We start from the raw sequence: 23,349 nt of genomic DNA on the forward strand, positions 1-23,349 counted from the left end.
TTAGTTTTTCAACATTTCAATGTCAAGTTAGAACAAGACAAGAACATTCACCTCTCTCATTGTTCACATCAATGCAGAGTAAATGGTTACACAATGACTATGCAGAAAAAAGTTCAAAATCCATACTAAGCAAACAAACTCAAAGAGGACAATGGCGGCCATAAAGATAAGAGTAATCTTCAAAGTGTCCATAAATCGTGAAAAATTGCATACAATACGTATCCTCAGGCACAAGAATTAGTTGAAGTCATATTTGTGGGTTGTTACAGCATACAATAATTAAGAGAATTTTATAACACGTGTTAGCAAACGATGCAGGCGTCCTTTCAGTGTTACAGTATGTTTTCATGACGAGTTTCTTCACCGATGAAGGAAAGTTACGCTTCATCCAGGCATGAAATAGTTCTTCGTTTTGTTAGTCCACAACTTTGATGCTACATAGAAAGGCAATATCTCTGGGAAGATCTCCTGTCTACTTGACCCACAGTTTCAGTCGTCCAAGTCGCGGTTGTCGGGGGCCCCGGCGGGGAACAGCATGTCGCTTTCCAGGGAAAGATTGCTCCCCAGGCCGGGCATGTGACCCCGCATCATGAAGTGCGTCCTCCTCTGCAGGACCCTTTGCTGTTCCTGCTTGAGTTCCATGTAGGAACGCGAGAAGGTGTGGAAGATGGAGGTAACAGGGAAAGCCATGAGGAGGATGCCGCTCAGGATGCTGCTCAGGGCCACCACCTGACCCGGGATACTACGGGGCACCATGTCACCGTAGCCCACGGTCGTCATGGTGATGACCGCCCACCAGTAGGTGGCGGGGATGCTGGTGAACTCCTGCGAAATGGCCATTTCGTTCTCAATCAGGTAGACCAGCGGGGAGTACAGGGCGATGGCCACGCACAAGAAGAGCAAGAGCAGGCCAAACTCGCGGGTGCAGCGACGTGCCGTCAACCCCAGGGTCTGCAGGCCCAGGGAGTGGCGAGCCAGCCTCATGACGTAGAGGATTCGCAGAGCTCGGAGCACACGGAGCACCAAACCCACCTTGTCCAGGTAGCTGCTGCCCGAGCCCGGGCGCTTCTCGCCGTTGGAGGTGGTGTCCACCAGTAGAGTGATGTAGTAGGGCAAGATGGCGAGCACGTCGATGAGGTTGAGGGGTTGTCTCAGAAAAGTCAGCTTGGAGCGATCCTGGATGAAACGCAAGGAGAACTCCAGGGAGAACCAGGCCACACACACAGTCTCCACGATGAAGACGTTGTAGCACATCTGGGAACACGTGCCCTGTGAGAAGATAAAAGACACAACATTTGCTTAATGGCCACCAGGTGGAGACACTGTATTGACAACGCTACCATGGTGATGTAGTTCCAGAATAAACTTATTTTCCCTCATCTCATCTCATTTTCTGAACCGCTTTATCCTCACTAGCGTCGCGGGGGGTGCTGGAGCCTATCCCAGTTGATTTTGGGCCAGAGGTGGGCGACAACTTGAATTGGTGGCCAGCCAATCACAGGGTATAAGAAGATGAACAACCATTCACGCTCATACTCATACCTAGGGGCAATTCAGAGTGTCCAATCAGCCTACCATGCATGTCTTTGGAATGTGGGAGGAAACCGGAGTACCCGGAGAAATCCCACGCAGGCCCAGGGAGAACATGGAAACTCCACACAGGTGGACCGACCTGGATTTGAACCCAGGACTCCCACTGTGAGGCAGATGTGCTAACCAATCAGCCGCCGGACCGTCCCCTAAACTTATTAGACTTACAAAATAGTTCATGAGAGTGATCCCAAACAAATCAATTCATAGACTACATTAACATTTCAAACCAATAGATGCAGGATATAAAACTCTACACACCCCTTTCCAAATGAAACTTTTTCAGAATAAAAGAAAAATGTCAGACCTGGTTTTGGCATACATGCTAGAAATTTTGAAATAGAGTTTTAAGTTTTTGTTAACCGCAGGCCATCTTCTAATCAATAACTTTCTTCCTATACCCATGGTACACAGTCGATTGGTCGCCGGTCTTTTGGTCGCCAGTCTTTTGGTCGCCCAGAAGGTAAGTGATAATTACCATTTAATTTGTTGCTCAAATTCCCCAAATACAAACTGCGAATTACTATTTAGTCATACTTAATGCCCTAGTAATTATTAGACTAAAGAAAAGCTCCAAATTTCCCGGACTTTTATTGTTTTTTGTTGGAGAACTTGTTAAGACCCTGACTGACGTAGCTTCTTAAAGGGACAACGCATGTAGTACATACAAACTCTTATACACTCACACGTCGGCTCAGTGAAACTGCTCATGGCCATTGTTGGCTTTTATTGATGCGTGGACCGCGTTGTTTTACCTTGTTTTGTCGCCGGTCTTTTGGTCGTCGGTCTTTTGGTCGTCGGTCTTTTGGTCGCCGGTCTTTTGGTCGCCCCGACTGCGACAACGGGCGACCAAAAGACCGGCGACCAAAAGACCGGTGACCAAAAGACAGCGACCAAAAGACCGGCGACCAATCGACCGCACACGATAACCATCATGGGCTGCTCATTTGTGGCCTACTGCTCATCTACTATGATCCAGATGATGGTTATATTGTCTGGATAGTTGGTGCACTCTTGGTGGACGTAGCCCAAGACCACTTTGGTTGCGTTAAAAAAAGATCGCCCCAAATTTTCCACTGCATTTGCCGTCAAGTCCACTCACACACTTGCAACGTCGATATGCCTAATTTAGCACTTTGCATTCATTTAAAACTCTTCTAAACTGCGTCATATGCAAATTTTGGTGTTTTTCAACCTAGAATCCCACCCAGTATATATTTACTTGAACATACTTCAAAAAAGATTTTAAAATAATATTGTGTGTTTTTTTTCTGACTCCAGTATATAATTGAAGTTTATATATTACTACCAGAATGTTGAATGTTTGGAGGCAACTCACCGCCTCCTCTTCCTCCCTTAAGGAAGGCATGGTGCTAATGGAGAGGTTGACAGCCGTGATAGTGACAAACAACACAGATAGACACGCAAAGATCTTCCCGGGCAGTCCAGAATGGGGTCTCTCCACCATGTCCCTCAGCTCGGTCATGAAACGACTCAAGCGGGACTCCGCCGGTCCTCCGCCGCCGTCGGAATCGGACAAATCCCCCAGGAGATCCTCCTCCTCCTCTTCCTCCTCGGCGGCCCGCTCCATGGCCTCAAACTCTTCCAGACGTCGGAGCAGGCGTCGGCGACAGCACCACTCCAAGCTTTCCTCCGGGACACCCCAGTAGAGCATCTCCTCCCTGAACGAGAGGGCGCACATCTCCCTGAGGGAGCGCAGTTTGCCTGCCCGCAAGAAAGTCAGGATGGTGCGGAAGGCGCACGGGTTGCGGTCGAAAAAGAACTCGTTGCGCGCCACGTCGTAGTCGTCGCAAATGCCCATGATCTCGTCGTAGCTGCTGCACAGGTGCAACTGGCCCAGGCGGGACAAGGGGAAGTCCTCCAGAGTGGTCCAAGGCAGCTGGTAGCGCATGCCGCCCACGTTGATGATGGCGTGGAGTTTGCGCCCGTTAGACGGCGACGCGGGGCCGAGCTCGGGGGCCGCCTGGGCCCTTTTGTAGAAGGCTCCTTTGCGGGCTTCGCGCTCCTGTAAGGGTGGAGGTTGAAGGAGTGGATGGCTGAAGGACGTATCGGAGGTGCAGCTCAGGGCGCTGTAGTCGTAGTCAGAGCCATCGCCTGCCAGCAGGGTCATGTTTACTGACCTGCTCACATCCCCGAGCCTCCACTTGCCACCCGGATGCCGTCACCTGTAACGAGACACACAGCAAACCCACGGTGACCTTTGTTGAAGAAAACATCCAGTTTCAGATACAGAGGTACCTCGAGATACGATCTTAATTCGTTCCGGGACTGAGCTCGTATGTCGATTTAATCGTAACTCAAATGAACGTTTCCTATAGGAATGAACTAAAAACAAATTAATTCGTTCGAACCATCTGAAAAAAAAACACCAAAAACAGGATATTGGATTGGAAAATCATTTTTATTTGTTCTAATTCGCCATCTATTAACAAAGTAACAAATAACTAGTGGTTTAATAGTACTGAAATGTGTTTAATAGTATTAAAATTAGACGGATTTCGTGGAGGGGAGCGAGGGGGTGGACTTTATGCACGGTAACGCGCTCGTAACATAACATAAACAAATTTAAATGAACTTGGATTACGATGCAGACACACTCAAAAATAAGTTTAATCTAACCTTACACTAAACTTAATTCTAATTTTGTTTTAAAGTGTTATACCTTTCTTCTCCCAGTTTGGCTCAGTACTCGGACGTTTCGGTCCGTCGGCCAAACGTCCGTCTACCAAACGTCTTTCGGCGAAACGTCCGGTCACGGGTTGGCTCTATTTGCCCCGCCTCCACCCTGACTTTCAGATGCAACCTATCGAGGGTTGTTTGCTTTTGTCTTCCCTTCAAAATATTCCCAAAATGATGCACACAAATGTCCTCACAATAGGATAACGCACGACCACTTGTCAAGGAGAAGTAGTATATACGCCATTCGCATTGACAAACGGGGAAAAAAACAATGAAAAAAATGCAACGCTCTGCCCAATGCTTATAGAGACATTACACGAGGGAATTGCGGGGAGAGAGACAGTGGCCATGATGTTCTTATGAGCAGCCTCTCGTGTCCACTGTATGCTCGTATATCAAAATTTATCTCGTATCTCAAGATAAATATTTGCCCGAAATTTTACTCGTATCTCAAATTGCTCGTATGTTGGGGCACTCGTATGTCGAGGTATTACTGTATTGAACTATCGTTAGCGTTTAACATGTAATCAATAGAATCATTACTATCAAAGGTCGCTGGACAACACAAGCAGTAAGTAGATTGAAAAATCTTATTTGCAAAATGTTTACAAAAACACACGATCCTCTAAAGACTAAATAGTTTTTATAGTTTACAACAAAAGGGCATGTCAGGTACATTCATTCATTCATTTTCTGAACCGCTTATTCTCACAAGGGTCGCAGAGGGTGCTGGACCATCACAATAAAATACTAGTAATATACAACTACATTTATACTACATTCAAAACCATAATGTTGTTGATGGAAAAGAAAAAGAGGGATATTCATGGTTGCATCTGTGGCCGATGCCTAAGCAAATTCAATCATTCCAACAATTTAATTGGATTTCCAGCAATTAAAATGTCAGCGCCTGCATCGGCTCAAAGTAACAATTGTGCTGCTTCACTGAAGAAGGTGTCAACTTTGAAAAGAGTGAAATTGGAGGAAGTGAATGCTTATTAGACACCTGCACTGTCACACTCTGATTACCGTCTTCTGAATGTTATACCCACAATTAGCCTTAGCCAAGGACGTTTTTCATTTGTTGAAAAACTATTTAAGAGTGAGCAATACTAATGTATTTATTTTGTAAAGGCAAGAAAAGGGTTTTTAAAAAATCATTATTTGTGTTTTGCTTTAAAAAAAAAAGCAGTTTGTTTCCACAACAGTATTGCAAGTTCAATTAAAAATCTGTACTTAATCGGCCCACTTGTGTGGAGTTTGCATGTTCACCCCGGGCCTGCGTGGGTTTTCTCCGGGTACTCCGGCTTCCTTAAACATTCCAAAAGCAAGCATGGTAGGCTGATTGGACACTCTAAATTACCCCTAGGTATGAGTGTGAGTGTGAATGATTGTTCATCTTCTTATACCCTGTGATTGGCTGGCCCCAAAGTCAGCTGGGAAAGGCTCAAGCACCCCCCCACGACCCTAGTGAGGATAAAGCGATTCAGAAAATGAATGACTAATTGAATGCATGCACAAACATACACGTCTACACACATGCCACCAACGAAAGTTCTTGAACTAAAAAAAACGTATTTGGATTCTGCAATTATGACCTCATCATTTCTAAAATCCTGGTTATGGCCCCACACCACTTTTGTCATGGTTACTTTACAACTTTAAAAACCGGAACAAGGCACATTTTCTTTCCCAAAAGGAAAACCCTTTAAATGAGAAGAAATATTCATGACTTAAAGTGGATAGCAAAGTTGTTGTAGCAAAGGTTATCAATACGCCCACAGTGCTTCACCAGTATAGATATGCACAGGCCTACACCACACTCGGAGAGCATTAAATCATACTCAAGCCCTCCAGGCTGTTTGATTCCTCACTTTAACTGACTGTGCTTTTGCCTCCCCGCACTCACTGGAGGGTTTTTTGTGGGTATTTTGAAAGTCTACTCTTGGCAGAAGAATACCGAATGGGAACGTGAAGGCTGTTCCCTCCACCAGATCGGCGGCGGTCTGGCCTCTCCGTGTGCCAGTGTGATCACAGGCAGGCCGCAGGGCATGTTCTCCAGATTGCCTGGTGACTCATTGGCTTGTGTTTTGCATCCCATAGTGCCCTCTTTATATCATCAGCGAAGGAAGAAAATTTGGCAATTCGAACGAAAAACCTGAGTAATTTCAGACCATGCCATGTGTCTTTCCGAACACATAAAATTGTCTTTATTTGTGACCAGAGTCTAAAAATATAAGATGTTGACAAGCTTTCTGTTGGAGTTATTTTGGGTACTCTTATAAATGTGCTTGAAATATTAATCATTATATGTATATGTGAAATATTAATCATTATATGTATGTTGGGTTTATTCTGGGATGTTAGTATATGTTCATTAAGCATTTTAATAGGTAATGAAGCTATAAATTAATTTGTGCTTTATGTTGGGACAAAGTAAGCACGAGGACACTTTCCCCCACAGCTGCATTCGAGGCCAGTTAATTGTTTTCAGGACTATTGACTCAACAGAACACCTTGTTCCAGGCCGAGGATGTTGATCTAGAAGGGACTCATAAATTGCTTTGACTTGGACTCTGGCAGAGGGGGATAATCGCATTATTGTTTAAAAATACGGCTGCTTTGTTTACCTTATAAAGAAATTATTATGCTTACTTCTGCAAATTCTTACACAGTTGTTTTTGGTTTCGATCTAAATATGAGATTGTCATGGCAGTTGTTTTTTGACCTTAATGGTGTTATTCGGTTAGCTTATGCAATTGTTTTAAATCAGATTACATTAAATGTTTTGAGTATGGCGCGACAAAATGGACATTGGAGGATACAGTTTTTCAGAATCCTCCTGGATGAAGACGAATCGGGAGTGATTTTCCCTTGCAAGTTGTAACCAGTGTATGTTTAAAGATGTCTCCATATTTGATTAAATTGTATTAATAATTAATCCATCTTGTATATGTGAAATATTAATCATTATATGTATATGTGCTTGCAACGAAGACAAACGCTTATTTTAATGTTCACCGGAACAAACTTGAAGGTCACTCCCCTCTGCAGCTGGCTCCGAGGACTGTCGATTGTTATTAACCCTGAAAGGTCTCTATCAAGTTGGACTTATCAAAATTGTTTTTGAAACCTCGACTTCTGACCCAGTCGCAAGTTCACAATGAAGATCCGGGAAGGACTCTTAATTGTTTTGACTTGGATCCCGCAGCAGGTGGCGATATCGAATCGACCGCCGAAAAGACTCACAATTATTTTGATTCCTGAGCTGAATGGATGCTTGCTTGTTTTAATTATTATGCAGTTGTTTTTCCGACCTTAATTGTTTGCTCGGGTTACCTCTTATGCAATTGTTTTGAATAGATAACCTTAATTGTTTTGACTCTAATGCAACTAAATGGGCAGGAGAGGGTTTTGGTTCTTTAGAATCATCTGGGACGAAGGCGAGTCAGGATCGATTCTCTCTTGCAAGATAAAGTGTATCTATTGGTGAACCTATCACTTTCCAAAATTGCAGATATTTGAAAATTGATTTGAATTGAAAAAAAAAAGTTTTCTAAGCTTGAAGTTCAAAATTAATAACATCTGAGAGTACAGCTAACGAATTTGCCACATTTGTTTTTCACAATGTTTCATTAAATCTCACCTTTTTTGCATAATATATAGAAAATGGGCTACACCATTTGGGTGCTCGGGGTAAAGCAAAAACAACAAAAAAGTGGTAACTGGCAACAAGGTGTCAGAATTAAACCATTGATGTTAAAGTTTCTGAGGTGAGAGTTTGTTCTTCAATCATTTCAAATAGATCCCAAAAAGCATTTCAAAAAATACATATTTCAATCCTGTCTGATTCAATGGAACGGCTTAGATTTTAGAATGATTAGATTTGTTGCAGTATCTGCTTGAATGGCACTACTATATGTTGGTTGATCCATAAGAAGATCACATTCAGTTTCAGACCAATAAAGTAGCGAGATGGTTTACCAAGTCACCTAACAAGAACCAATCTGTTTTTTGACAATTATTCACTAACATGTTAGTTATGAAATAAAACAGTGGCGGTCGCTGAAGGTTATTTTCAGTCTTTCCGTGTGTCAAGGATTTTCATTTGGCTCTCTTATTGCATGGATGAGTCAACAGTGGGGTCAACATGTTTCACAGCCTTGTTTTTCTTGCCTTTTCACTGCGCCATGTCATCAAAATGTTTAGGTCAGGACGTCCCTCAGGTAAAATGACCATCCTTACCACTCCAAATCCATTTCCTGTTCCCTTAACAGCTCATTGTCTCGTCTAATGGACTCTTACGGGAGATTTCTTTTCAGAAATGAGTTCAAAGCTGCCAGTTAATGTTGCTGTTTCTAATTGCTTTTCTCGCTGGTTCATCTAGAAGTAGTTTCAACTGCCAAAAGAAGAGCCTCTCAGCAGTGTCAAAGGTGCGGCCTGAGGGCCTGAAACGGCCTGCTAAGGGGTCCGATCTGGTCTGCAGAGTTGTTCTGCATGACGGGCACTTTGTAGCTCTTCATACTGTACATACAGAATTAATTGCATTTTTTTATGACAAGGGAGCTGCCAACAAGGAGTTTGTGAGTTTTGTGATCAAGCGCGTGCATTACCGCAGCTTCATTTCCTATCCGCAATCACATTTGTTCATTTTTCCCTTGACGTAAAAACAGCGCCTTCAATGGCAGCCAATGAGTTAAAACAGAACCTTGAAATGCCCCAAACCAACAGGAAGTACCCTGGAAATGCCCCCAAATCTGCATAAACCGACAATGGAACAAAAAGCATCCAGAAAGTCCTTTCTAATGAATAGCGAATGACCCAAAATTCACCAGAAATGACCTGCAAGCAATGTTCCCTCTAATTTTTTGTTTGTCTGGGCAGAAAGACAACCTCCCTGAATGATTTAGTAATAATAAAATGTAATGATTAACATCTATGAATGTGCGGCCCGGCGGATGAGTGGTTCACGCATCGGCCTCACAGCTTAAAAAATAAAATAAATTAAAAAAATTAGGATTTTATTTTGTGCGCTCCATATGATTTGCTGTGCTCAGAGAAGACGAGATTAGTGGGCAATTGCGCATGCGCGCAGCTTAGAGGAACATTGCCTGCAAGTTCCCTAAAATGGCAGTGAAAAAAAAGTGACACAAAAATAACTTGCATGCTATTGACAATGATAGATGTCCAATTCACTTAAAGTGGCTGTGGATGATCACCTTTCAGTAGCATTGATGTCGGCAAGTAAGTTAACCTTTTGCGCCAAAGCTAAACTGGTACGGCCCAGTTGAGCCTTCGTGATCCAGTCAATTCTTCCATATTCTACATCTTATACTGTCCAATGTTACGCTTTTCCTGTTGATACCAGCCGACAGATGCAGACTACATCTTGGGCCAAGTCCTACACAGGGTACATTTAGGCCGACAGCCATTCACACTCATTTTCACACTCATGTCACGGAGCAGAAATTGATCCCACATTGCCACGTATAAAGTCAGTCTTGTGAATCCCAGTGCTACCAGTGACCTAGTAAAGGTTGGGTCGCTCAGCATTTCATGAATAAAAAATGATTATGGGATTGCGTACAAATATATAATAACAGGGGGGAATGTTAGGTTTATCATTATTATAAATTTGCTTGAAATATAATCATTATATATATTTATATATATATGTGCTTGTAATGAAGCTTATTGACATTAATAAAAGGCATTTTAATACATCTCTTGCAAGAGAAATGCTCACCCCAAAGTTAACCAAAACAACTTTGGAGGTCACTCCCCTTTTGCACCTGGACTTCTCGAGACTATGGTTCACATCAAGAGAACGGTAAATTGTTTTGGGAAGCATCAAGATGGTTCACATCGAACTGTGCATTGTTTTGGGAAGCATCGGCTTCTGAAGATGGTTCACAACAAGCGCTCTTGGGAACTGTGGATTGTTTTGGGAAGCATCGGCTTCTCAAGATGGTTCACATCAAAACTCTCTTGGGAAGATTCGACAGACCTACAATTGTTTTGAGAACTGAGATAAATTGTTATGAGACTCTAAAAATGTTTAGACTTCTGTGGGGCATGGTGTTAAATCTTATGAATAAATTAGGAAGAGAGACATCAAGTGATCAGAATGATCTTGACCGGAGACGCGTGTGGATCGATTCTCTTCTTGCAAGAAATACGGATATGAGTTCAGATGCCTCTTTTGTTGAAAGGTAAATATTTGGGAATACCTATATGGTGAACCTATCAATTGTTAACTGGCTCACTACATGTGATCAATGTTCCCTCTAATTTTTGGTTTGTCTGGGCAGAAAGATAACATCATCATTGCTTGCTATGGGCACAAGCCAGTATCACACCTGCCATAAGCAGGTGTATGTCTACTACACATAAATGATTTAGTAATAATAAAATGTAATGATTAATATCTATGAATGGGCGGCCCGGAGGATGAGTGGTTCACGCATCGGCCTCACAGCTAAAATAAATAAATAATAATCATAAGAGGGATTTTATTTTGAGCGCTCCATATGATTTGCTGTGCGCAGTGAAGACGAGAGTAGTGCGCAATTGCGCATGCGCACAGCTTAGAGGGAACATTGCATGTGATACAGCTAAATATTGAAATAAATTCAAAAAACTTCTTATTGCACAGATGACCTGATGAGCAATGATTTAAGAAAAACTAAAATCTCAAAAAATGGATAAACATTAAGCTTAATCTTTCACTCTTCGACTTCCAATGGGATTTCTACGGCAATCACTTTATGTGACGACACCTAGGAATAGCACATTTCAATGACCTTGTAATTTAATTTTTTTAATATACAGGAGAATCAGAGATTACAAGTTAAAACTGGAACACGTCATTAGTTGGTCTCATTATAGACGTAATTACCTGCAGAAGGGAGAGCAAATGATCGATTGCATGTCATCTATCTTGGCTTCAAACTTTGAGAAGTGTGTTTTCTGTGGAGGACATGATATCCAATATTTCTTTCTAGTGAGAAAATACCAATAAATCTTCCCAGTTCTCATTCTGCTCGTGCTTTCTCCGAGGTCACAAATGTAATCCACGAAAACATCTTTAATAATAAAAAAACGAAGATCCAAAGGCTGAGATTTCGCCATTGAGCTGCAAATAACGGCGCAACCTCAATAAAATGCTTCAGCGTTTTACTCTGTGTGCATTTCCAATAAAGCACTAGCACGGCACTTCTTTTGAGTGTACGGAATCATTTCATTCAAATGATTCCAAGTGTACTTCAAAGCCTCTTACCTTTACCATACAAATGTACACATACTAATAAGTGGCAATGAAGATGATTTCATGAAACATCCAACTACTACAACTTGAACTATAAGTGAGGACATGCCGATTTCATGGTTTCATTGGAGTAGAAACTCATCATTACCAAGTGCAAAATAGGCTCTTATTGCCATTTTCAATACCCGATCAAATTAAACAACAGCATGAAGAGAAACAACATCAAATTTGACTTATTCAAGGAACAGACTGAACATCACGGCTGCGCATGGTGTGATAATATGCATATAAATATGTTATCATGGCATACTTGCCTACTAAACCCTGTATGCAAATTGATGTCATAAATATATAGGACGTCAGATGCCACATCAAAAATTGCTGTCAATTTTGCCTCTCAGGGTGGCCTTATTGCCCAAAAAGACGAACATGTGTGCCCAAAAGTCAAACGGTGCCAACTTGTGACTTTGAGAGCACACCATCTGATGCAAAAACATGATATTATATGATATAAATACAAGTCAGTGCACCCAAAACCAAAAATACTCAAAAAACCATACTCACTGTGTATCCTGAATCCAAGCAGCTGGTGCTGAACTGGTGAGGATGTTTTACAGCAGCTTCGCTGAAGGTGATGAGCAACAGGCGATGTAGTCGCCTGCTTCTCTACAGCGCCCCACTCTCTTCTCTCTATCTCGAATGCTGACATCAGAAGTGGGATGTGCCGTTGTACACCACGTTTATGGACAGAAATCCATGGCAACCGCCTTCTCGAGAGCTGAGACACTTCCGCTCCACCTTCTCAATAAGAATAATTGTATGCTTTTGATTGTGGCTTCTCACAAAAAAAGGTCTGTGATGCTGGGAAATACCAGGAGGGAACCAATTCCGACTCACCAAGGGGTCCATTTTTGTAAGCTTTTCTTTTTTTTGTTGGCCAAATTGAGTTCTCTAATCCCATTATTGATGGGAAGTAAACATGCATGACAAGTCACTGAGAGGACAAAGTTCTGCAAATAATCTTTCATTGCAAGACAATTAAATTATTTCAAGCAGCCCTATGTGAATACATCTATACTTTGTACACTGAAAATTCTAATAAATTACAAAAACAATTGTTTTTTGATATGTGACAACCAAGGAGAAGAAATAATAATACGTTTACGGCTACTTGGTGTTTGACTGCTAAGTATATTTGCCATATGGTTTGATGGTTTAAGTTCCAACTTTATGTCTTTTTGAGTCTGTATCCGTTTTAGCCATCGCAAACAAGATGGCGCCGTTCAAGTGGCAGCTGGCGGCGGTAGCTCCGTCCACTCTTGCTCGTTTTGTGTTTTTGCTGCTTTTCTGTCTTAATGATTTGATTTGGTGATTCTCAATGATCCCATTTACTTTGATTTGCTTTGTAATTTGTGCTTTTGCTTTGTTGTTCTGTCTAATCACCCTCTTGCTACTGCCACAATGAAATTTCCTGAATACGGGATGAATAAAGTTATCCAATCCAATCCAATAATTTTTAAATTAGATTTCCCAAGTATGTGTTGTACAAGCAAAGAGAAGCTAAAAGTGTGAAGATTTTCCCGGCCATCCATCCATCCATTTGCAATACCACTTCCCTTGTGCAGTGTCACCCGATGCTAAACCCTGAACTGGTCGCCAACAGGCCACAAAAAAGATAGACAACTATTCTCACTCTCATTCATACCGTCGCTGAGTGCAAACTGAAGCCACACTGCCCACAAAGAGGTCGGATGGAAGTACTACCACTACATCATCCGTGACTTCCTTGAAGCCCATTATGACAAAATGTGGTCAAAACGGCACTATATCAAATGAGTTAAAAGTGAGGATGAGAGTGTGGGCCCAAATGTCAAGTGGTTCTGTTGGAGAGCCAGAGAAGAGGAGGAGAATAACATCCTTTCAAATACTGTGCAGCCATTAACAGAAACATTTTTGCCCGATTCGTTCACAAGCACAAAAGGAAAATATCACGCCCACATTAATGAAATTGAATGCTTTTATTGTCATTATACAAGTACAGTAATCCCTCGAATATCACGGATATTGTACTATAAATGTTTTCGCGCCTAAATAAAAAATACAAGTACTATACAGTGATACCTTGAGATATGAGCTTAATGCGTGCCGGTACTGAGCTCGTATGTCGATTTACTCGTATCTCAAATTACAAATCTCCTCACAATAGGATAACGCACGCCCACTTGCCAACTTGTCCAGGTGCTCCTCTCATATTGGCGAGCCTGCTCCATCACGCATACACCACTCATATTTTTTCAATTATTTCGTGCTTAATATCGATTGTCATCATATGCACTTTTCTTCGCACTACCCTTCATTGCAACTGCTGGCTTTGGACCCATTGTTTTTCCCTTAATTCTGCAATGACTAACGCAAAAAAAACCTGGAAAAAAATGCCACGTTTGGTCGCCCGGACGTTTGGTCGCCCGGACGTTTGGTCGCCCGGACGTTTGATCGCCGGACGTTTGGTCGCCCGGGTGAATATCATTTTGAGAGCTGGTTTCAACAGTAGATATTTAGATATTGAACTCTATCTCTCATGAATATAATTTTGAGAGCTGGTTTCAACAGTAAACTCTCTGTCATGTTGTCAAACGTCTGGCGACCAAACGTCCGGGCGACCAAACGTCCGGGCGACCAAACGTCCGGGCGACCGAACCTCCGGGCGACCCAACGTCCGGGCGACCCAACGTCCGGGCGACCCAACGTCCGGGCGACCGAACATCCGGGCGACCAAACGTCCGGCGACCAAACGTCCGAGTACGCTTCGCACGAGGGAGATGCGGCAAAATCAAAATCAAACCTGACGGAGGAAAACACGGGGAAGCGAGGAACGAGGAAACATGGCAGGGTAAATCAGACGATCCAACAATGACAAAATAAACAGTTCCGCAACAATTGCTTATCCCAAATTTAGTTTGTTTAATGAATATTATCAAAGGATTTAATAACAAAAATATTGTGGTTAGATCTGTGGGACCGAGCTATCTCCATCAGTCTAATGGTATTTCCTGGAATGAGTGTGTTAACAGGCGAAATGTACCCACATTTTTGGATATACTCCCACCCACAGAAGTTCTATCAAGCATCATGAGCAGGTTTGAAAACACACTGTTAAAAATGCGCACAAGGTCACATTGTTCAACTTGTGTAAACGTGGGCCTGAAGTTGCATTATTGCCATGACACGGTTTCCATTAGCACTTGTGGAGGATCAAGCAGAACAACAAAGCAGCTGCCCATTTTGTCACCGCATTAGTGAGCATGAACAGCCACAATGCCAACTTTACGTGGGAGGCCTTTCTTTAAAATCATATAAATAACTTTCCACAGAGATGGTAAAATAACAACAATGCACCAAGGCTTCCAGAAGATGCGTTGTGGGCTCCTTTGTCCTCGCTGCGAATCAATCGAAATCTTTATAAAGAGAATTCAGCCTTGGCAGCATATGATTTGAGCACTGCGAGTTTTAGTAGAGGATGGGGTGATTTTATATTCTCATTTCTGTCCTTGGTTGAGAGTCTGGCTTAATTAACTACCTTTATTCAAACTTATTCAATTTCTAACAGATATCCCATTCAAGGTCAAATTGAAACTGGATCATATCCCAGTTTATGGGACATCTTGGATTGCAGCATACTGTCATTTAAAAAGCATTGAAATTTAGACCTACAGTGTCAAATTGATGTAATGCACTTGTGGCCACAAAATATTGTTGCAGTTGGATAAAGCTTAGAAAAATCCTTCAGTAAAATTAAGTGTATTATAGGTGGGTTGGGTTCTTAGCTAAAACAGTAGAGCGCCCGCTTACCAGGCGAAAGGTAGTTGATTCGATGCCCACATTCTAATGTTCCATTTCTTAATTAAAGCTGCTGAGAATTAAAAAAAAAGGTGCTTTCACAGGTATATCATGTGAAGATGCACAGCCTGAAACAAAACAAAGCAGGAGGGAGAAAATGCCGTTGGCATGGTAATATTACAGCTTTGGCTCCGCACGTTCACATGTCGCAAGTTCGCACGACTCTAAACCAAAAATAGCCTGACTGCCTGATCCCTGCAAGTGTTTTGTAAAATATAGCATGCTGATTGGTATCTTTTTGCAATACAGACTGACAAGTCTAGCGGAAGAAAACTCACTTTGGAAACACTTGGCAGCTTCTCGTCAAGCCACACTAACCAGAACAAAATCTATCCGCATCGCCACAGTTTAAAGTAGGTCTTATCATATTAATATGTTTAGACCACCCGGAGTGGATGTGACTATCCCCTGGTGGTGCCACTCAACACAGGCGGGTAAAGTAGTCAAAAACTGTACATAAGAAGAGTACAGTTACTCAAAAATCAGATTTGCTGAATATGAGCCCAAAAATGTGTTTACTTGAGAGTTTAAGAAAATTCGCTGTACGCCGGGCGAGTATCACGTGAAATATTGGTTTTAATTATAGTACAAAAGTCAAATAGAACAAAATACTTCGGAGGAATGTGAAAAAACCTTCAGAATATGAAAAAAATCCATCTAGCGGATGTATAACACTACTACTACTACCACTACCAACTACTACCACTACCACCTACTACTACCACTACTACTACCAACTACTACTACTACTACCACCACTACCAATTACTACTACCAACTACTACTACTACCACCACTACCAACTACTACCACTACCACCTACTACTACCACTACTACTACCAACTACTACTACTACTACCACCACTACCAATTACTACTACCAACTACTACTACTACCACTACCAACTACTACTACTACCACCACTACCAATTACTACTACCAACTACTACTACTACCACTACCAACTACTACTACTACCACTACCAACTACTACTACTACCACTACCAACTACTACTACTACCACTACCAACTACCAACACTACTACTACTACCACTACCAACTACCAACACTACTACTACTACTACTACTACTACTACTACCAACTACTACCACTACTACTACCACTACCACCTACTAATACTACTACTACCACTACCAACTACTACTACTACTACCACTACCAACTACTACTACTACTACTTACTACTACTACTAACTACTACTACTACTACCAACTACTAGGGTATGTCCCTCTACAACTCCTACTACTTCTACTATTACTACAGCTCCATCTAGTGAATGTATAACACCAACCCTACTACTACTGCTACTATTACTACTACTACTACTACCACTGCATCTTATAATACGGTCCGCCTTATATATGAAACAAATTTCAACATAGGCCATTCATTGAAGGTGTGCCTCATATTGCGGAAAATACAGTAATTGTCAATCTCTTCCCATAAGGCTGACATGCTGTGGCGACCTTAACGCGACATACCAAAGATGTACAAGGAGTCTTCACACAGAGTCAACACAGTAAATGATCTTTACATTAGCTAGAAACTTAACACCCCGAAAAAAATCCTTTGGTCTGTTGAATGAGGTCTCTATGGTTACTGTGTGGTTGCTATGTTATGACGATAGAAGATGGAGGGTGGATATTTTTCATGTAGGAACTGCATGTTTTATGCATGTACAGGACAACACAGTAAATGTTGACATGTGAAGTTAAAGCTTTAAAGTTAATGGAAGAATGAAACAATTTTCTTTAGGTGACCACTGTTTGTTAGAGTTTAGATGAATTCAATACCCAATTAGTGCTGGTTCATTCATTTGCTCAGGGGGAGACAGGATGCTGCTGAAACACAGTGATTACACAGGAATAATTATCATGGGATTAGACTTTTTGTCTTTTTTCCTGTCTCTTGTTCTTTTTGTCAGTGACAACGAAAAAAGGTCGAAGTTTCTAACTCTGCAGGATGGCTGATTACAAAACGCTGGCTCGTTTCGCTGCAGTGGCCCTGTTAATGAGGTCCGCCTCCTGGTGACACGTGTGATTATTATTATTATTACTTGAGATGTCTTCCAGGAAGATTTTTTTTCCAGCTGCTATTATTAATGATCTAGCAATTTGGAATTCTGGCATTCATGCTGGAAGCCTTCCTGCTTTTTCTTATTCAGTGTGGAAACAGATACAGTAACAGATGATTAATCATTATGATTCTCATTTAGACTTATAACCAGAGAGCATTCACTTCAGAATAGAATAGCTGAAATGTGTAAAAAATAAAAATAAAAGATTAAAATATGCTTTTCATTAATATACACGCTTCCCGACACCAGTTGTCAGATTGTAAATGTGTTCCTTGGCACTAAATCAGGAAGCTTTGTTGACAGATGGCTGACACTTTCACACTTCTTTCCCAAAGACAATATGGAGCTTTAGTGAAAGCTAATGAGGGTTGAGCGGAACCTCTGATGTAGAACATCTGCTCAATAATGTAACGACGCCATCTTGGAGAAAAAAGGGGAAAAAAAGAAAAAAAAGTTAAATATCTAATAAAAGATTTACACTATTTATATTACAATGGGGCTTGCCTCTCTAATGATGTGACAAAAAGTGGTGAAAATATGTTAAGTGAAGACCTAATGCAGCTGATGTATTAAGTAGGAGGCGTTAACTCTTAACCACGTCTTGAATAAACGTATGTGAAAAATGTGATATGGGACTCTAACTGGGAAACAGCGCCCTCGTGTCTCCAATCACGATTACAACATGCCCACAATTCATTGTGTCATCAGTATATGTACATAACTGCTAAGCTTTGTCAGCTGTGCGCTGCTCACTAGTGGACGGGAGTGGAAGTGCAGCCACCTATTGTTAATTTTCACAAAAAAACACTTGTAAGGATGGTTTCAGACGGATTTTGAATTGCTGCGAGAATTGTGCAACAATTGTCATATTCTTAAGGTTTTTCAACACTTTTTCTTGGCATTGGTGTGGGCATGATCGTTCACGTCGGAGCCAATGAACAATCACCCTAACCTCCCCTTTAAATTAGGGGAGTCCTTGAAATGTTGTAAGATGACCTGGTTTTCTAGGGTTAGTGAGCGGGAAGATGGACGTCGAAGAAAAAGCAGACCTCCGCAGGCAGATGATGACAAATTTTTGTGTAGTGGGCACTTGGAGACCACCATCGGTACTCGGACATTTCGTCGAAAGACGTTTGGTCGACCGGACGTTTGGTCGACCGGACGTTTGGTCGAACGGACGTTTGGTCGAACGGACGTTTGGTCGAACGGACGTTTGGTAGAATGGACGTTTGGTAGAACGGACGTTTGGTAGAACGGACGTTTGGTAGAATGGATGTTTGGTCGCCAGGTTGTTACTGTTGAAAGCAGCTCTAAAAATTATAATCATGAGAGAGAGTGAGTTTAATATCTAAATATCTAATATCAAAATATCAACAGTAAACTGTCATAATTTGACAGCGAGCGAACCCGGCGACCAAACGTCCGTTCGACCAAACGTCCGGTCGACCAAACGTCCGGTCGACCAAACGTCCGGTCGACCAAACGTCCGGTCGACCAAACGTCCGGTCGACCAAACGTCCGGTCGACCAAACGTCCGGTCGACCAAACGTCCGGTCGACCAAACGTCCGGTCGACCAAACGTCCGGTCGACCAAACGTCCGGTCGACCAAACGTCCGGTCGACCAAACGTCCGGGGACCAAATGTCTTTCGACGAAACGTCCGGTCACGCCACCATCCAGGCCAAATACTCATGTAGTGACTAACCTCCCTCACCATTTTTTTTGCAACCAGTAGGTTAATTTTAAGAGATGATAATTGCTACAATGTGTTCATGGATTGATTTCCTCAACGATTCCTGCATTTCGCAAGTTTTCTAATGAAATACACACCCACAGATTTTGCTTATCCAGCCTGCTCAATGATCAGACCCGCTAAAATGCTTTGAGATCAACATTGGACAGACCCTGAAGAGATGCTTTCATGCAGGAAAGAATTTACTAATTGACAATGACTCACAAATCCCAGACCCTCTATGTCAGCTGATGTGACATAACGTGTCCAAAAGTGATTTCCTTGAATGCACTAATGTAACAAACACCCTGATGATTGTTTCCCTCCAAATCAAACTGACTGAACTATTCATATACGTGAGATGAATAATTCGACGGCATTTTGTTTCGAGGCGTCCACACAGTTAGAAAGCCCCTCGAAAACGAAGAAAAAGTGGCTGGCAGATAAGAAGATTCTTTCTTCTCTGTGTGCAGAATAGATGAACGACACGCAGAAAATCTAATTTCGGACACGAAACCACTGATGCCACTCATTCGGTCCTCCGAGATGTCCCCCGCTGCAGCTGTCAAATGCAGCCAAGTAATTTGATTTACATGGGCAGGGGCGGGGCAAACAGTCCGCCTTTGACCTGAGTTCCATCAAGTCTCTTTAAAAATGAACAAAAATGACAAGCTTAGCTTCTAGGCATCATCCTAAAGCAGATAGGATGTCATCCAATTATTATTCTTTCCCAGAATCTGAAAGACTGCTGCAATCTATGAAGCAATTTGTATCATAAAACACTTCCTGCTCAAGTAGAAGACTTCCATATTTACATGTTAATATAGAGCAACTCAGTTGAAAGCATTAACTGGCTGGTGCAAACCAAATTAGACCATTCCGATTCTACTACAACTAAACAGACCTTGTGGGAAAGGGAGATAGAAAAGATGGAAAAATAAAATATAGGTGTACGTATTTTTATCAGAATGGTTGGAGGTTGTGCAGAAACTGTATGGCAAAGCAATTCCATATTTATTGAGAATGTTACAAGAAAATTGTAAATCTCTTTAAAACGGGCGTTTAACAAATAAAAGATAGAGAAATTCAATTACTAGTCTATTAGGATCCGACAGACGTTTCTGGCCACCATAAAAAAATTCAACTCTCTATGTTGCACGGTTTGGGCAAAGATAGCAAGAGAATCTTAACATACACACACACACTCACACACCCATAAATCACGCTTTATAAAGATTATAGAAAACTTTCATATGTGAGATCTGTGTGTGTACCCTACCATTGACTGGCGACCAGTTTAGGCTGTAGTCCGCCTTTCTTCTCGGGTCAGATGGGTTAGGTTCACTCTCTCCATGACCTTGACAAGGATAAGCTGTGTTGAAAATGCAAGAAAAACTTGAGAAACTAAGTGAACCTTTTAAAAGCAATTTAGCAGCAGTATAAAGCAGTGGTGTCAAACGGGGGGCCCCCTATGGGGTCTCATCCATCCCACAGGGTTTTTCTGCCTGATGAGAACTTTACAGCTTATTCGTGCTGCATACTGCATAAAACAGCACATTCAATGGCAATGAGTAAATAAGGAAGTAACACCCCTGCTAAAAAGCCACCATATGAAATATTAGGTTCCCTTTGAAACAGGTATAAAATTGTCAATATTATTTTCTAAGGGTTAAATGCATTTGATATAACTAGAATGGCGGTGAACAAGTGTGTGCATGTGTGTGTGTTTGTGAGTGTGCTTGTGCGTGTGTGTGAAAAGTTACAATGAATATAGTCATCCATCCTCAAATATGATTAAGTGTATTGTTTTCATGTACACAACACAGTTTGCAAACCAGTTCATCATCTTTTTTTCAGCTCACATTCACCCACCTGAGATGCTGGGAGATTAATCATTACATCTTTAAAGCAAAAGATAAGAGAAAAATGTAGGAAGGTCCTCTAAGAGTCCTTGATTTAGATTAAGTCAATAAACAAAAAAGTGAAGGCAAACTTGACTTGCCACTCATTGAACTATGCTCGTGTGACTCATAACTGTGCAACTCTTAATTATTCTAATTAAAGCTTGCATACTTGCATACAGAAAGCAAAAAAAAAGTATTTTCTTTTGTAATACAGTCATTAATCCTTTTTTAAGAAAGAAAAGAAAAGGTAATACGGCCTGGTCCTAGTTTAAAATGATATGTATACCCACACAGAAGCAGCATATTAAACAAATGGAATTGCCTACTAATTGCATTCATTTATTCACGCTTGCCAGCAGGAACAAATTGCATAAAATCAAGAACTTTGACCTCAACGTTGGTGGGGACCAGAGTAGTGTTACTGGTGGTGGGCGGCAGTGTTTGTTACTGATATATATTATTAAATATTCATGTTTCTTCTGTTTAATGAGCACCATCACCAACCAACTTGATTGAAGGTGTTTTCAACAATGACTTGTTACAATGTTACATTTGTGAAATTTGGTTTTTTTCTACCGCAAAAATAAAAAAAACATGTACAATTGACTACAAAAGTGGAAATTGCTGAGTTATTTGTATTACTTTATTATCACGATTACGTGATACTTGAGTGTAATGATTATTAAATTAAAGACAATCAGATAAGGCAGAATTGAAAATGAAAAAACAATCATTCAAGTGGCAGCTCATACTGCTTACAAAAGATACCTTAACAGATTAATAAAGTAATGAACCCTGAATTGTCCACCTTTAGTGCTTATTCACTAAGGAAACAGTGAAACTCTAATTCTCAATGGAACCAAGACAGTGTAACATTTACATGGTATGCTATTGTTCGCATTAGAAGCTAGTCATGGCTTCTTGTCAATATAGTAAAAATGTCTTGCAAGGTGTTTTTTTGTGTGCTGACATAATGGATCAGCGCTTCAGGTCAAATGCTTTTGTCGAAATCCTGATTTTCTTTTTGCGATAACATTTCTTTTTGAACCTGAAGGAACAATCCCGTCAGTTTCATTTGGTTTCGTCAGCAATATGCCTTTACATTTTCCAAATGTCACATAGAAGTGATACTTGAGAATAAAGAGCGGATGTCAAATGTTTTTGTTTCCAAGTGTGATTCAATAACACTGGTTTTCATGATGATTGTTTTATTATTCTTTTTTTGCTCAGTTCATGTAGTTTATGATTCTGCTTTAAGGCCCATTGTCTCCCTCTTTTGTTAGACTTTAAACCAACACTCCTCTATAATAGCTAGCCATGTATATTTTCTATGCAGGTTAACCTTTACAGGTAATCTTAATGAATTTCTTTAAACATTTAAATGCAGTAAATGTTTCAGTATGTTTTTTCAATCCAGGCTATAGTCTGCCTTTGGCATGAATGTTTATACCTTTTAAAATAATAAAAAGTGTTGGTGGACTAATTTTTTGTAAAGTATCTGTTGTAAAGAATTCTGTGCAATATTTTAGAATTCTGAGCAATATTTTAGAATTCTGTGCAATATTTTAGAATTCACCTAGCCAGGATGTGACTTTTTATACTTTTATACTACTATTTATGTTTTATTTTTACTGGGAAAACACACTTTGAAAAGCTTGGAGTAGCACCACCAATTTCGTTATACGCAGCTGTCTATGATGACAATAAAGGCTTTTGAATTTGAATTGAATTTGAAGTGCATATATATATATATCTTAAAAATGTCGTTTTCAATAGCCATGAGTCAAAGATGCAGTAAGGTCAATATGATTTTCTTCTTTATAAATGGAATCCTTGGAAAATAACTGAAAACATTCGAACAAGTGAGTTTTAAATCTCCGAGTTATAGGCAGAAACACACTTGAACTTTTTTTTCTAATGAATTTCTAATTAAAATTCATCCAGGTTTACTTTACTTTCACCCAATCCAACAACATCTTCATTTGTCTTTAAAAGGCCGACAACAAAACTGCAAAACTGAACAAACTTACGCGGAAAAAACAGCCAGGAGGCAACCACGGATGGTAGTGACATCAACTTGAAATAAACATACAATCTAAAAAACAAAAAGAGGCAACACTGACAAAAAGTTTCAAGAGACAATAAGGAACAGGTG

General features: G+C 41.0%; 1 protein-coding gene across 1 annotated transcript; it reads right to left on the reverse strand.

Moving 5' to 3' along the window:
• On the reverse strand, positions 1–23,323 carry kcng1 (potassium voltage-gated channel, subfamily G, member 1). Its single transcript, XM_077597527.1, has 5 exons — positions 23,225–23,323; positions 20,570–20,647; positions 12,122–12,259; positions 2,930–3,776; positions 1–1,269 (listed from the first exon to the last, which is right to left on the reverse strand). The coding sequence occupies exons 4-5, from the start codon at positions 3,719–3,721 to the stop codon at positions 490–492; spliced, it is 1,572 nt and encodes a 523-aa protein (XP_077453653.1). The 5' UTR covers positions 3,722–3,776; positions 12,122–12,259; positions 20,570–20,647; positions 23,225–23,323; the 3' UTR covers positions 1–489.
• Positions 23,324–23,349: the final 26 nt, after the last annotated feature.

This window comes from Stigmatopora argus, chromosome 1 (assembly GCF_051989625.1).
Source record: "Stigmatopora argus isolate UIUO_Sarg chromosome 1, RoL_Sarg_1.0, whole genome shotgun sequence".
Classification (NCBI taxonomy): Eukaryota; Metazoa; Chordata; class Actinopteri; order Syngnathiformes; family Syngnathidae; genus Stigmatopora; species Stigmatopora argus.